Raw genomic sequence first — 15,335 nt, 5'->3', positions numbered from 1 at the left:
ATCATGATTGTCACATATTAAATTTGATCTTTAACATTTGAGGCATATTTATAACTGAGAAGTTTGCGTTTTGCTTACATTTGATTTATTTTATGAGAGAAATGGCATCTAGCTGTTTTAGGGGCATCCAGTCACTGACATTTAACATTTCTTTATTCATCCACTGCCGTTTCTGCCCTGGGGCTGAGTGACAAACCATGTTGATATAGGAGAGACACTCCAACGTACTAAAATATGAACGATTTCCAGGAATTTCAAAACGAGCAGAGGTGCAGAATGTCTCTTTCATGGCAAGATTGTATGAAACCAACGCAAATGTACACACGCAGTGGATTTTGCATTGCAGGTGTGAAATTCCCCACTTTTCCAAACTGTACAAACCATCGTTCTGTTTCAGCTCAACTTCCAGCGAGAAAAAAAAGACGTGATATCTGTGTAAATGTGTAAAATAAAAGCTTTCTATTTCCGATCATGGATACAATCTTCAGATACAATGACATCATCGACAACTCCACAAAAGGGCCTCTACTCTGCCCTTATATGGCCAAATAATAATAAAAAAAAAAAAACGACAATCTTTGCAGTGAAAAATCCCCAAGTGCATGCTTTCAAAGATGACTCATATGAAAATTATTACATACAAAGAAGGAAAGAGGCTAACGAGAGGTTTAAGACATGGTTACAGATACAAAACAGCACATTTTATAGAGACACGAGTAACAAATCTTTCAAAAATCGAGTCCTTTAATCGATGAGATTTTTTTGGGGGGGGTTTTGGTGGCTATTTGAAGTCCCATACAGTGAACCCCAATATTCGTCAATACTAGAAAATCAATGCGGGACATTTTTTTGGCTTGTGTTCGCTTTAACCCTTCAGCTGTTGAAATGGCAGTTGATGTGAGTTCTGGCGTTGCAGTCTGGGAAATGGAGTCCTTTTTTTGAGAAAGACAGCTGGAATTTTGTAGATTTTGTACGTAAACAAAGTATAAAAATATTTCCTCGTCTTTGCTCTGTCTCTCGGAGCCCTCGTCTGGGGGCCTGTGGAAAGACAACAGACTTGACTGAGAAAAGATGACATATATTCCAGCATTTCAGGCCCCTTTAATTAAAAATATGTTAAAAATACAGATAATCCCGCCCACCTCGAAACCCACTCAGGCTCAGGAAGTAAAATCCACATCCATTTTTGCCATTTCCTTTTTTATTAAGCAGGAAAAATGAGGCAGCTGTTTATTGTGAAGCTCCGTGACTGGATTTAACCAGTACTAGAAAGTAAAATCAACAAATGTTACAAACCTAATGTTACAGTGACAAAGTTGATTACTCCACTTTACTTAACGAAGTCTAGAGGCCTGGTATAGAGGATCACCAGAACAAACCAGGGGTATCCAGGGGCGGACTGGGACTGAAAAACAGCCCTGGACTCTGACTAGCCTGGCCCAAATTAGCGTAATTGTGACACTTCCACAATTACATATTTTAACCTCTTACCCCCCGCCTTAACATTAACAAGTGCATTTTCCCCAGTTCGGCTTTTTATTATTATTTTTTTTATTGGCATCATCAGCAAAAAGAACGGGAAAGGTGGTCGTAAAAAAAACAGAAGCAAAATCATTAAGATAAATGATAAATAATAATGGTCCCAAAATTGAACCTTGTGGTGCACCATACTCCACGGAATTCCTTTTAGATTCATGTTTTTTTCATACTGGGCTTCGAAATCTGCGCAGTAATCTTCACTTTGCTGTGCGGATGCCAAACTACTCCTGGTATTATTACGCCTTACAATATAATTCCCCCTTTTATCCGCTTAGAAAATCCACATTGTTTAATTTTGTGTAATTATACTTTGTAGTGGAACACTTCACGTAACCATATTTAAATAGGGAAAACATGGAAGAGCTTGGTAGCTTCTATCTTGACCTGTTTTGGAGCTATAGAGAGAGGGAGAGGCTAAATGCTAACGCCGTCTGCGCTGTGTTTACGTGACTGAAGGCACGGGGGAAGATCAGACAGGTCCTAAAGAACTCGTCAAAGCTAAGGTAAGAACATATCTCAGTATGTAAAAACGGTGGCCTATTCCTTTAAAGAAGAACTACATAACTCATGCCCCTAGAGGCCATAAGCACCATTGCAGATATTGTAGCATTTTGCGGTTTTTTTTTTTTACTCATTAATTGTTCGTGAGAGTAAATACTACGCTGACAGAAAAGACAAAGGGAGACGGGGATACTGTACATTGTGCCACAACTCAATTACACAATGGAGATTTTTTCCCCCCACTCAAACGTGCCTGTAAACAGTGCTAAAGTGGTGCTAGCCCACGGTTAGCTTTGCCTATTATCCTGTTAGCTTCTTCCTTGTGATTATGTTAGTGTGTATTGGGGCCTCTGACCCGGAGGCAGGGAGAGGGGGCTGAATACGCTGATAACGTCCTCCTGAACAGATCACTGACACGAACATCTGCAAAAGTTTAGTGGCCATCCGCTCATTTAAGCTAGGCTACTTGTCATGTGTTGCTGACGTTAGCCTTGCCAAAGTTATTCCATTGATGTTTGAGAGGATGCTATGACAGACCGAGCGGGTATTCATGGTAACGCGTGGCATGTCACTCGTACAGTGTGCCAGACAACTGTGAGACAAAGGTAAATAATACACTACATTTATAGCCAAAGCTAACTTGTAATGTGAATCCACATAACGTCAACTTGAAACCAGTTTGTTGAGTTACCTAGTTTCCGTTGACTTGTGTTGCTTGTTGATTTGCTGCTCTTTCTCTGCGATTCTCTCTCTCTTCATCCTCTTCGTCTCTTTCCTCATTTCCACTGTGGTTTTTACAATAAAGTCTGGAAAACATAACTTGTGAAGTAAAACGGTTTAAGCTGCTTTTTTATGTTTTAGGCACTTAAAAAGGACCGTACTTGTAAATTCCACGGGCCATGTTTTCAATAAATTTGGCTTTGTCCTCGACGCCGCAGTGATAATGGTACGTTTTCACACACGCTTTGATTTCACAGCCTATTGTGGCCCCCAGCTGACTGCACAGGGTACATTTCTAAAAACACAACAAAGCATTTAAATATGAACATAACAGTACAAAATAGACCAATGCATTTACCATTCTCTTCCCCCTTTTGATTTCTTGAATGACCGTTTTTACGTCAAAGTTTCCAAACTCGGCGCGTGACGTCGTGGTTAGCTGCACCGTCCCAGATGAAAAAAGCTGAAAATCAAACGTACTTATTAAAACTACAGGGTACGTCTGTGCTGGGACGGGACAATTCCCTCTCACGGACCATGCACTTGTAGTGAGCAGCCACTTTTTTGGAGTTGTCTGTGTGTAGGACGCCTCTCGTTCCGTTCTCCTCGTCTCCGGCGTGACAGAAACCACAGCGCTGGAGGCCGTCGGCCGGACTGGACCGCAGCGGCGACCGGTCTCTCTGAAAACACGACGACACACAATATGCAATGAACCTTTTAAAGACGGGTGTTATGCCTTTTTGCAGGTATTTGGGAATAATCTCAAACATATCACTAACTTTGTTGGTTAGAAAATGCAATGGAAGCTTATTAGCACTGGGACGATACACTTTTGTCACGATCACGATATTCAGGGACTGATTCGATATAATAAGTAATTATTGGTGCATTCATGTGGTACTCGGGGCAAACGACTTCCCCAGTTGGGAAATGCACGTGAACGCTCGCTCAACTGGGAAAAACGACTTCCGCACCTGACTGTGGAAAAGATTAGATTAGATTTAACTTTATTGTCTTTATTGTCCACCGAGGTGGAAATTTGTCTTTGGTTCACCATCACAGTCACAAAATCACACATAGTCACAACAGACAGTATCAAAGACAATAAGTTAAAGGAATAGGCCACCGTTTTTACATACTAAGATATGTTCTTACCTAACCTTAGCCGAGTTAATATATCCCCGTCTGGTCTTTGTCCGTGCGCTCTGTCACGCAAACGGAGCACATACGCAGCCTCTCCCACATGTCATATAGCTCCAAAAAAGCTCACGATAGAAGCTACCGAGCTCTTCCACGTGTTCCCTATTTAAATAAAGTTACGTGAAGTGTTTTCATGCAAAGTATATTTACACAGAAATGTAACATGTTGATTTTATAAGCAGATAAAAAGGGGGACTATATTGTGAGGCGTAATGATACGAGGAGCACAGCGTCCGCGCAGTAACTCCTAAAGACTTCCCCCGCTCACTTCCGTCAATAGAAGCTGCGTGACTTGTAGAGAGCGAGCAGAGAACAGTTGAAGAAGCGTCGATAACTTGTGAACGATGCCTTTTACGTGCATCGTGCCGGGCTGTGATAACAAGCAGAAAGTATATAGTGTAGTAATGTTTCACAGATTTCCAACTCACCCCGGACGACGACACAGGACTCAGGAGCTCCACCATGAGGTAGGAATGCGCAAGCACTTTCCCAAAATATATTTTCTGCTTGTTGTAAAAGGCTCTGTACAAGTCACGCAGCTTCTATTGACGGAAGTGAGCGGGGGAAGTCTTTAGGAGTTACTGCGCGGACGCTGTGCTCCTCGTATCATTACGCCTCACAATATAGTACCCCTTTTTATCTGCTTATAAAATCGACATGCTACATTTCTGTGTAAATATACTTCGCATGAAAACACTTCACGTAACTTTATTTAAATAGGGAACACGTGGAAGAGCTTGGTAGCTTCTATCGTGAGCTTTTTTGGAGCTATATGACATGTGGGAGAGGCTGCGTATGTGCTCCGTTTGCGTGACAGAGCGCACGGACAAAGACCAGACGGGGATATATTAACTCGGCTAAGGTTAGGTAAGAACATATCTCAGTATGTAAAAACGGTGGCCTATTCCTTTAATACTCCACTAGCGCTTATTCAGCAGGTTTATTGCATTAGCTCTGAGTCCCTGACGGTGGATTTAGCTGCTCTACGCAGAGCTGTTTGAAAAAGGACGTCCAGTGATTTTTGTTCACAGCCAATCACCTTTACTGCATTTTTGATGATTCTTTGTAGCTTGCTTTTGTTTGCCACTGTAAGATACCCGAACCACGCGGTGATATTAAAAACAAAGACACTTTCAATCAGACTGACATTGACCCGCTCACTCCAAAGCCCCTGAGATTCCTGATCATATACAGTCTCTGGCTTTCTTATACATTGAATCTGCATTTCATCAATGTGAGTGCCCAAGGACTTAAGGCTATTTACAACCTCCACCGGCTGGTCAGAGATGGACAAAGACTGAACCGGACTGGAACAGCAAAGGATTAGCTTTTTGGTCTTGTCTGCATTAATAATCAGAAAGCGAATCAGAAATCAATCACATGATTTGTTCTTTTATCGTGTAATGTGAGGTTTTTAGTTAAACACTGCTACTTTTTTTTGCTTAGTGTGAGCCGTCTTCATCCTAATAGAACCAAACTGCGAGTGAAATGCCTGACATTAACGTGAGCAAAAAGTTAATTTACGTTAAACTAACTTTCAGCTTTTGAGACGCTAATAACACATTTAAATGACCAATGACCATGGATTATTTGTTGTTATGTGCGAGTTTAGACGGAGCGTTTGTGTTTGTGATTGATCATGAGACTGGCCCGAGAGAAGACGAGACGCTCGCGCTGATCGGAGGAGTTATTTTGAGGCGTGGGACTGACCTGCACACGGAGCAGCTGGACGTGCTTTGAAGACGCGATGGAGACTTTATTAAAACCCTGGAGGGTCACACAACATTTGTTGCCCTGTTTCCAAATATAGTCACAGGAGGTTTGAAAAGTGGCTAAATCTGTGTCAAAGTTATGCTCGGATCAGCTCCTCTGCAGCGTCCCCCTCGGCCCGGGTTCCCGTTTGTTACTTCCTGCACGCGAGTTTTCATTTACACGAGTATGAGACAAATTCCTAACATGGGGAATATTTCTACAGCTATAGTTTCTAATAAAAGCCCCGGCCTGTTTTAGAGACCGGCTTTAATTTGCCTCCGCCAGCCGCGAACCCGGCCTCTGTCAGAGACCCGGCCTCTGTTAGTGACCCGGCCGCTAATGGTACACAGGCCAGTATTAGAGAATTTACAGTAAGTTCTGTGTGCGCAAACGCTCTCCTCTTTCCTGTGAAAACATCTGTTGTCTGTACCTTGTTTGCTGCTCAAATAAACTAATAAACAAACAAACAAACAAACAAACAAACATCTTGGAAAAACAAGCACCCGAGTCCACATGAAGGCACCATATGATACAAATAATATGTCAACCTTAAAATGTGTAAAAAGTCATGTGTCCAAAGTTTATAAACCAAATTTGACATTTATTGAAGTGTTAAGATTGAAAAGTGCTTTAACACAAAAGGGGATAATTTATTAAGGCAGCTGCTAAATAGCGAAAAAGTTGTGATATTTGTCAACGGAGTACATTCCATTTACGTAATTATTAAACAGACCTAAAAAAAACAAACTAAATCATGATCAAAACAAGGCGAGAATTGATCTAAATTAGGAACAACATGTTTTTTAAATCTCTTGTACAGGTTCAGCTCGTGACTTTTAAAGTGATGGTGTTGTGTCTTACGTGTGAAGAGCTCTCCTCGTCCGCGGCCTGCGAGGACGTGGACCTGGACTCCTCGGACTGGCCCCGGGACCCGGCTTTAGACTTGGACTTTTCGAAGCGCCCTCGGCCTCTGCTCTGAGGAGGGGAGGAGTCCGAGTCGTTGGCCACACCTTCCGCTTCATCTGCACAGACACAGCAGGACAAGCCGTTTACTACACTGTGTTTTTGAGGAAAAGGATGTTTGTGTAACCGAGTAAATATTTGAGCCAGAAAAACACTACATGTAAATTGAGACCATCGAGAGTTCACGAAACGGTGGAAAATCTTAAAGGAACAGGCCACCGTTTTTAAATATTGAGATATGTTCTTACCTGAGCCTAGACGAGTTGATGCGTACCAAAAAGACCAAAGATGTTGTTAGCATTTATATTCTAAGGCGTATTAACACCTTAGGAGCACTTTGACTTTACTGGATCGTGTAACTACTCACGTAACCGTATTTCAAAAGAGAAAATGTGGAAGAGCTTGGTCGCTTCTAACTTCACCCCATTCGGATCCATGAGGAGAGGCTAAATGCTAACAGCATCTTTGGTCTTTTTGCGTGACTGAGGACTATAGACTGTTAAGAAGAATAGACGACTCCTCCATCCATCCATCCATTTTCTTCCACTTGTCCGTTGCTGGGTCGTGGGGGCAGCTGTTCGAGCTGCCCAAATCACATTGCACCAGCCCCTTATGGTTCCTCCCGCAGGTGGTGGGTCCACAGAAGGGCGGCCTCATGGTTCTCAGGCCTGTTTGTCCTGGGAGACCCTACCAGGGGCACGAAGCCCCCGACAACAGAGCTCAAACCCCTCCACCACGTTAAGGTAGCGGCTCCAGGAGGGGTAGACAACTCCTCCTAACTCCTAAACGTAGTTATTGTTAGCCACAATGACCACGCTCGAGCAGGAAATCATGGCGGATTTACAGACTCCCCCTCCTCAGCTCGGACGAAGCACATTCCTAAAAAAGGCATAAGTGCGGGATCTTCACTGTAGACTCCGCCCTCGCGTGACGTGTAGCTCGCGCAGCTCCAATGCTAACAACCAGCCTGGTTTCTTTAATTGTAACTAACCCAGCGTTATCACAGGAGGTGCTATATAAAAAAATAAATAAAAAAAATAATAAAAATAATAATACTTCTTCTTCTGTCTCTAGAGTCTAGAGTGCAATGCCTTCCAATGGGAAACTAGCGGCTTTATGGAGGTACCCTTGCAATGGGCGCCCCAAAGGCCGCTGGCTGCTCTGCTTTTTGACCATGAACGTGGGGGCCGCCATTGCTCCGCCATTTCTGTAGTACCTCCATATCGCCACTAGGCCTCTATTGAAAAGCATTGGAGTTTAGACAACTTAAAAACAACTTTAACGCCTGGTTTCAATTGTTTCAACACTAGACTAGGCTAGATCTTCCTCCTGAGATAACGCTGGGTTAGTCACAATACATGAAACCAGGCTGGTTTTTGTAATATGAATTTTTGTCTCGTACTTAATGAGGCTCGGACTGTTAGCATTGGAGCAGCGCGAGCTACACGTCACGCAAGGGCCGAGTCTACGGTGAAGATCCCGCCCTTATGCCCTTTTTAGGAACATGCTTCGTCAGAGCTGGGGAGGAGGAGTCTGTAATGGTGGTCATTATGGTAAACGGGGAGGAGTGAGCAGAAGACGTCCATTTTTTTTACAGTCTATGGGCGGCCCCTAGTGTCGTCACAGAGCAGAGCGGCCATTGCTGAGGACATGTGTTAAGAACAGACAGGTACACATCAACTGGCCTGTTCCTTTATATCTCTCAGAAGAAATACAAATGCAGTAAAAATCAAGAAAGAAAGAGATGATCAGAAATAAAACTCCAGTGATTTTTAGTTATTGCTATAGTATTAGAGTATTAGAATAGAGTTGGAGGTTTTAGTGTCGTGCAAACACAAGTATTAGTCATAATAATTTGTGGAGACTTTTGCAAATCAACCACAAGCTGCAGTTTCAGTCTGAGTCCTATGTGAACACTTGGAACCAGATGCATAACATTAAGCGTGAGTGAATACCTTCGTTACCGTCCTCGCGGGCTGCGTCCCGGTGTTTGCGACAGTAAACTCTAGAACGACAAACGCACAGTGACGTCATTCCTCCCCAGTCCTTTTGTGTGTTTCCGTAAAGCGTCCTGTAAAAAGACTCACAGGTAAATTCCTTGTGACGGGTTTTCTTTGACCTGAGCCTTGTCCTTCAGAGCGCAGTAGTAATGGTACGTCCGGCGGCAGGTTTTGACGTCGCAGCCGATCGTGGCGCCGGGACGGTGACAGGAGGAGCACATCTGAGAGGCGGAGGTGAACGGTTACACAAAACTACTCTCAAGACTGCAGATGCCACTGATAAGAAAGTGAGACCGATTTTAAAAGATGAATGGCTCACCAGTTTGCTTCCTCGTTTGATCTCCTTCTTCACGTCATCGATGGAAAAGCCTCCGATGTTCTCGTTTTCTGAGGGAGCCGACACCAAAGCCGAGGAGAACAGCTGCAGCAGACGACAATGAAAGTTACAATGAGAATCATATGGCAAGAACATGGCTGCCCATCTAATTACTGTGTTTTCAAGCGCCACAGACAGTTATCTACATTCCCCCTTCCCGCTCGTCTTGACCAAAGTAGGAACTACCCCCAAAAAAGGACAACACATGGATCTAACTAACTGTCATTATCTGTGGTCGCTGCAGTTGGTCAGGTCGAGGTTCGGCAATAACATGTGCCCAAAGAATGAGATCAGACGAACATCTTGAATGAGCAGGTTATTCCATCATCGCATTTCTTCTTCCCTGATGACACGGGCAAATTCCAAGATAACGATGCCAAGATTTACGGGGCTCACATTGTGAAAGACCGGTTCAGGGAGCATGAGACATCATTTTCACACATGGATTGTCAACAGGGTCCAAATCTTAACCTCATTGAGAATCTTTGGGATGTGCTGGAAAAGGCTTTGCACACTGGTCACGAGATCTTGGTGAAAAACGAATGCAGCACTGGATCTTTTGGCTTTGTAATTAAAGCTAATGGTGGATCAACAGAATATTAAAGTGGCAACTTCTTTTTTTAATCAGGCAGAGAAATAATCTGCTGAAAGTCCCAAGGTTAAGTACAAATACTGGGATGATAGGTCCTATTCAGTTGCTGGGTTCAGACTCTGGAACTAGCTGCTCCCCGACACACACCATCACTGACTTTGGTATTTTTGAAGCCTGGCTAAAAGGAACAGGCCACCGTTTTACCATACTGTGATATGTTCATACCTGAGCTTAGACGAGTTGATACGTACCTGTCTGGTGTTTGTGCCCGTGGAAGAGCTTGGTCGCTTCTAACTTCACCCCGTTCAGAGCTATAGGAACATACTGGGAGAGGCCAAATGCTAACAACATCTTTGGTCTTTGTGCATGACAGAGTGCACGCATAACGACCAGACAGGTACACATCAACTCGTCTAAGCTCAGGTAAGAACATTTTTCAGTGTGAAACTGTGGCCTGTTCCTTTAAAGCCAATTTATTAAGACTGGCCTTTAAAGGGACTATGCTGGACATTGTATTTTTAAACTCTGTAATGTCCTAATGTGTTAAATTTACCCAAAGACTGAATAAGGCAGAAAGTAATTTGAAACATGCATTACACATTCACAGCCCAGTGCTACAAGTGAACGATTTCCAGGTTTAAAAAGTGGGTCAGAGGAAGCTTCAACATTCTCACATTTTTTAACGACATCTTGACTCCGTTAAAGTTTGTCAAAATGTTTTGTTTCTCTTAGTTCCCATTAGTCGAGCACGGTTTGCAGTAGATGCAGAAAAACAAAACACGCCACTGAAAGATCCTTCAGGTACAGTATCTATCTATAGCAAGGGTGTCCAAACCTTTTCCTGTGGGGCCGCATACTGAAGCGTACACAGGGTGAAGGGCCATAGATCGGTGGTTAGTGCCGCAAAACCTTTGACTAGCAGAGGTTTAAATTGTGCCCCACACCTTTATTTCTGCTCAAAACCTTCATGTCAGCTCTGTCTCACAGTAAAAGGTTAGTTGTTTGGTTAGAATTGTGTGTAATTATTACATTTCAAATAAAAAGGACTATCTCTGATGATGTGTCCCGATTCAGCAAAAAAGGCAGAGGAGGGCCACCAAAAATTGGTCTGAGGGCCGCACTTTGGACACCCCTATCTATCTACAGTATCTATCTATCTATCTATAGTATCTATCTATCTATCTATAGTATCTATCTATCTATCTATAGTATCTATCTATCTATCTATCTATCTATCTACAGTATCTATCTATCTATCTATCTATCTATCTATAGTATCTATCAATCTATCTATCTATAGTATCTATCCATCTATCTATCTATAGTATCTATCTATCTATCTATAGTATCTATCTATCTATCGACAGTATCTATCTATCTATCTATAGTATCTATCTATCTATCTATCTATAGTATCTATCCATCTATCTATCTATAGTATCTATCCATCTATCTATCTATAGTATCTATAGTATCTATCTATAGTATCTATCTATAGTATCTATCTATAGTATCTATCTATAGTATCTATCTATCTATCTATAGTATTTATCTATAGTATCTACAGTATCTATCTACAGTATCTACCTACAGTATCTATCTACAGTATCTACCTACAGTATCTATCTACAGTATCTATCTATCTATCTATCTATCTATCTATCTATCTATCTATCTACAGTATCTACAGTATCTACAGTATCTATCCATCTATAGCGCTCTCCTCACCATACACTTGTGATGTGCTGCCACCTTCTGGCCGTCGGACAGCAGCAGCTGCCCACACTCTTTGTCCCGGTTCGTTCTGCAGAAAGAGCATTTGGGCAGACGGAGAGACGCGCCTTTCCTCTGTCCCGACATGACCAGGGCCTTTAGCGCTCACCGAGGCTGTAACAACACACACAAGAAGATGGAGCGCGTGAATACAGGGAACCAAAAAGATTACACACAAACAGCATATCTGTGTGTTGTTGTTTTTTAATTAGAGAAAACCCAATGCAGGAAAGACGATCAATCCAAAAAGTCAGTTAAAATAATCACGATAGGAAGGTTTTAAAGGGTGATTTCAAATTGTGGGACATTTAATTAAGACCAACTCAAGATTTATTGAAACTTATGCCTGAAATTTAGATTCTACTCAGTGAATATGCATGGTTAATTATCCATTTGTTTATGGCCCATTGTGTGTAAATTACATCTGGTTTTAGTCACATTGACACATTTTGGGGAGCTGAGATAAAAATCATGATTACGTATTAATGTGGGGGTCAAAACACCACTTAATTAAAGGGGCTATACAGTTTAAAAATGTTAAAATTAAGTATTTTCCTCCCCCTACATGTTCAGCCTTGTCCTAATGCGCAGAATGAGCTCAGACCTGTTCACCACAACTGCCTCTAAAATCCTGCACTGTCACTCAGAAAGATGTCACTTCGGGGTCCAAAGTGCCGTCATGCACGAGCTTAATATAGAAGGTGCAGTTACACGTATGACCTGAGGTGGCAGTAGTGAGTATTAAATGACCAACTTGCATTTAGTCTCTTTAAGGTTATGGTATACTTTATAGTAATCGTAAGGAAAACCTTCTTGATACAGAAGTCCTTTAAAGCTGTGAAGTTGAGCTTTGATTTTTACAATAATAGAAGCAAAAAGTATCATTTCTTGTCCCAGTGCATTACTCAGCTTTTTATAAACTATGGAAGAGAAAATAGAAACAATGGTGGGTCGTCAATGCGTCGTCTAGTAATGACCAACACTGTTTAAAACCAGTGTTAATTTTGAAAGTTTTAGTTTAGTTTAATTTAATTTTAGTCTAGTTTTAGTCGACTAAAATTGCATGTCAATTTAGTCGACTTCTATTTATAATATTCATTATAATCATATTTAAACGTGGTCCTCGACTTCATGGAGCTGCTCCACATGAACAAAGCTCAGACCTGTTCATTTGGCAGTGAATTTAAATGATCTGAGGCTTTTTTAGGTCTTATTTTAGTCGACTAAACCCCTCCTGGAACCGCCACCTTAACGTGGTGGATGCGTTTGAGCGCCCGAATGTTCCAGGGAGCTCTGTTGTCGGGGCTTCGTGCCCCTGGTAGGGTCTCCCATGACAAACAGGTCCTATAGGTGACGGGTCAGACAAAGAGCGGTTCAGAAGCCCCTTATGAGAGACCAAGAGGCCCGGTTAATCGTGAGGCCGTCCTTCTGTGAACCCACCACCTGCGAGCCATGAGGAGCTGGTGCAATGTGATTTGGGCAACTCCAACAGCTGCCCCCACGACCCGGAAACGGAAAAGTGGAAGAAGATGGATGGATGGATAGTCGAGTAAAATATCTGGACATTTTAGTCATAGTTTTAGTCTCATGAGAAAGTTTTAGTCCAATTTTAGTCGTCAAAAATATCACTTTGACTAAAATTAAGACTAAATATTTGAGTCGACGAAATAAACACTGGTTTATACACAAGACAATCTGTGTGGATGTAAAGCTATTCCTTTTTTATGGTTAGTGCTCATGTGCATATCTGAAAGCAACAACACTGAAGCCTAGTGGTGAATAAAAGCCTATGACCTCAGTGCAGTGTCTGATGACAGTAGCAGTATTTAACAACACGAGGGGGTGACTAAACGGTTGGTTCATCATCTTATGTACAAATGTAAAAAGAATGTTCACAAGGATACAAAAAAAAAGAAGCATGATGAAACCAGTCAAGCACAGAATCTCAGGCTAATCGGATGCGCTTAATGAATGCTGAAAACCCAACACAACAGATCCACAGTCTGTAACATACATATTTAAATCTACATCTTCTTATACGCCACAGTTTATCAGTCCCATGAGAGCAGTTTTCCTGAAAATGATGCAACATGTTTCCAGCCCGGCCAACAGCCAGCCCTAAGCGCTCCTTCAAACACCTCCACAGCCTTAACTTCTACTCTCTTTTTGGGATAAACTGTGTGTAAAAGAAGAAAAAAAATGCACAAGGCAAGTCTGTAAAGGGCTGTTTTATAAGAGATCCGCCAAGAGCACACAGCAAACCGCTCTATGTATCACAAGATGTCCCCAGTCACACTTTTGGAGCACGCTTCGAATCAAACATCCTCTTCAAAATATGGCAAACATGTTCAATAAAATCATAAATGCGACCTGGAAACTTGAAAAGATGCATTATTGTTTTTTTTACAACACGGTGCCGGAACATGAAAGGGTTACGGGGCGCGTTGAGAGGATATAATTTTAAAATGAATCCTGAATGAGCTTGTTAAGTGTTTAAAATGCAGGAAATGCTTATGATTGTTGTTTAAATCCACAATAGGTTGTATCTGCGACGTTTTTCATAGAGCCATTTCTGCCATGACGATCGCAAGGGCCAGGCTTTTTTCACTGCGGCGGCAACACTACAACGCAATCCCCCTGCAAATCTGTAACTTCTCTACAATAAACATCACACTTTCGCCTTTACATCAAGCATAGCCTTTAACTACAACGATTTCTTATGATATTTGTGTTCTGGGAGGCATTACAGAGGCTGGAAACCCCCCTACATCAGGCAAAGCATAAACTGTATTTCTCCTCCAAAGTTTTGAATTAAAGGGGGTGTGTTACTCCAGTTTCCCCGTGCTATAACTAAAAACATCTCTTACTACGAACGGTAAAAGTGCAAGAAAATCCACGCAAGGCCTGGAAATGTGGCTCAACAAACGTCGCCGATGTGAAAGTACAACACCCGGGTGTCCGTTTCGTGTTGCAAGCCCCCGAAACGCCTTTAATTCGCGTTTAAAAGGTGGAAATGATCATGTCAGGCGCGGGGTTTTGGAGCAAAGAGCGCCATACGTGATGTTTCGCCTGCGATGAGACAGAACAACGCCAGCGAATACGGCCTGAAACGAGAACACGGGGACAAAACACGCCGCAGATCCCCCCAAATAATGACCATCCAGCCACCTTTTACCTGGTATTGAGACGGGTTTCTGAATGAATAAGTAGACCTGATGGGGAAAGTGTCGGGGAGAGCGGCTGTGTTTCTTTCCGTCCTTCAGAAGTGATCGTGTGCGGATTTTTTTTTTTTTTTTTTTGGCGAAGCGGCTAAAGCTAGCAACAATGCTACACGAACAGGAAGTCGGGGCGGGAAACTTCCGGTAAAGTCTTTCACAATAAGAATACTCTGGTGTAAAAATGTTTTGGCGTAGAAAACTGAAAAGAATGGGGAATCGCCCATATATGGTCATTTTTGGTCAACAGTTAAGGGGGAAAACAATTTTGAAAAAATGCATATTTTCTCTAATTATTCAAAAACTACTGTAACAAATGCTGAAATATGAACATAGTTTCTACTAAATAATAATACAAAGACATGGGGAGGAGCAAAGTGGTTCAACATCCCATAAATACATGAATAGCGGAGAATGCTAACTTGATGCTGGATGTTAGCATCGGGCTAATGCTAATGGTTAGCTAGCGCGAGTTACTGCCGTTTTTTCACTTCTACTGAACTGCTGTGAGAAAATATCCATATGGGCCCGATTTACATTTGACTTTATTTATGTGATAAATAAGTTGATATTCCACCAGAAAATGGCAAAAAAAGAGTGAAAAATTGTGTTTCTCTAAAGATTCTATTTTCCCCCTCGGCGAAGCCACGCCCCCTTCTATGACGAGATGCCGTCTGTATCTATACTGGAAGAGGTTAAAAACA

At 42.2% G+C, this 15,335-nt stretch overlaps 1 protein-coding gene across 1 annotated transcript; it reads right to left on the bottom strand.

Moving 5' to 3' along the window:
• Positions 1-437: 437 nt before the first annotated feature.
• On the bottom strand, positions 438-14,733 carry phf6 (PHD finger protein 6). The gene is made up of 11 exons (XM_079556264.1): positions 14,592-14,733; positions 11,372-11,530; positions 8,995-9,096; positions 8,763-8,896; positions 8,631-8,680; positions 6,574-6,734; positions 3,297-3,440; positions 3,119-3,223; positions 2,922-3,055; positions 2,732-2,846; positions 438-1,038 (listed from the first exon to the last, which is right to left on the bottom strand). The coding sequence occupies exons 2-10, from the start codon at positions 11,501-11,503 to the stop codon at positions 2,732-2,734; spliced, it is 1,077 nt and encodes a 358-aa protein (XP_079412390.1). The 5' UTR covers positions 11,504-11,530; positions 14,592-14,733; the 3' UTR covers positions 438-1,038.
• Positions 14,734-15,335: the final 602 nt, after the last annotated feature.

Source organism: Gobius niger, assembly GCF_951799975.1.
Source record: "Gobius niger genome assembly, chromosome: 5".
Lineage (NCBI taxonomy): Eukaryota > Metazoa > Chordata > Actinopteri > Gobiiformes > Gobiidae > Gobius > Gobius niger.
Note: the sequence above shows the minus strand (reverse complement) of the source record. Positions and strands in the feature narration are given on the sequence as shown.

Coding starts and splice junctions, on each gene's coding strand:
- phf6 (XM_079556264.1), bottom strand. CDS start 11,503: ATGTCGGGACAGAGGAAAGGCGCGTCTCTCCGTCTGCCCAAATGCTCT. Junction 3,224..3,296: donor CTGCTCACTACAAGTGCATG/GTCCGTGAGAGG, acceptor TTTGATTTTCAG/CTTTTTTCATCTGGGACGGT. Junction 3,056..3,118: donor TCAAAAGGGGGAAGAGAATG/GTAAATGCATTG, acceptor TTGTGTTTTTAG/AAATGTACCCTGTGCAGTCA.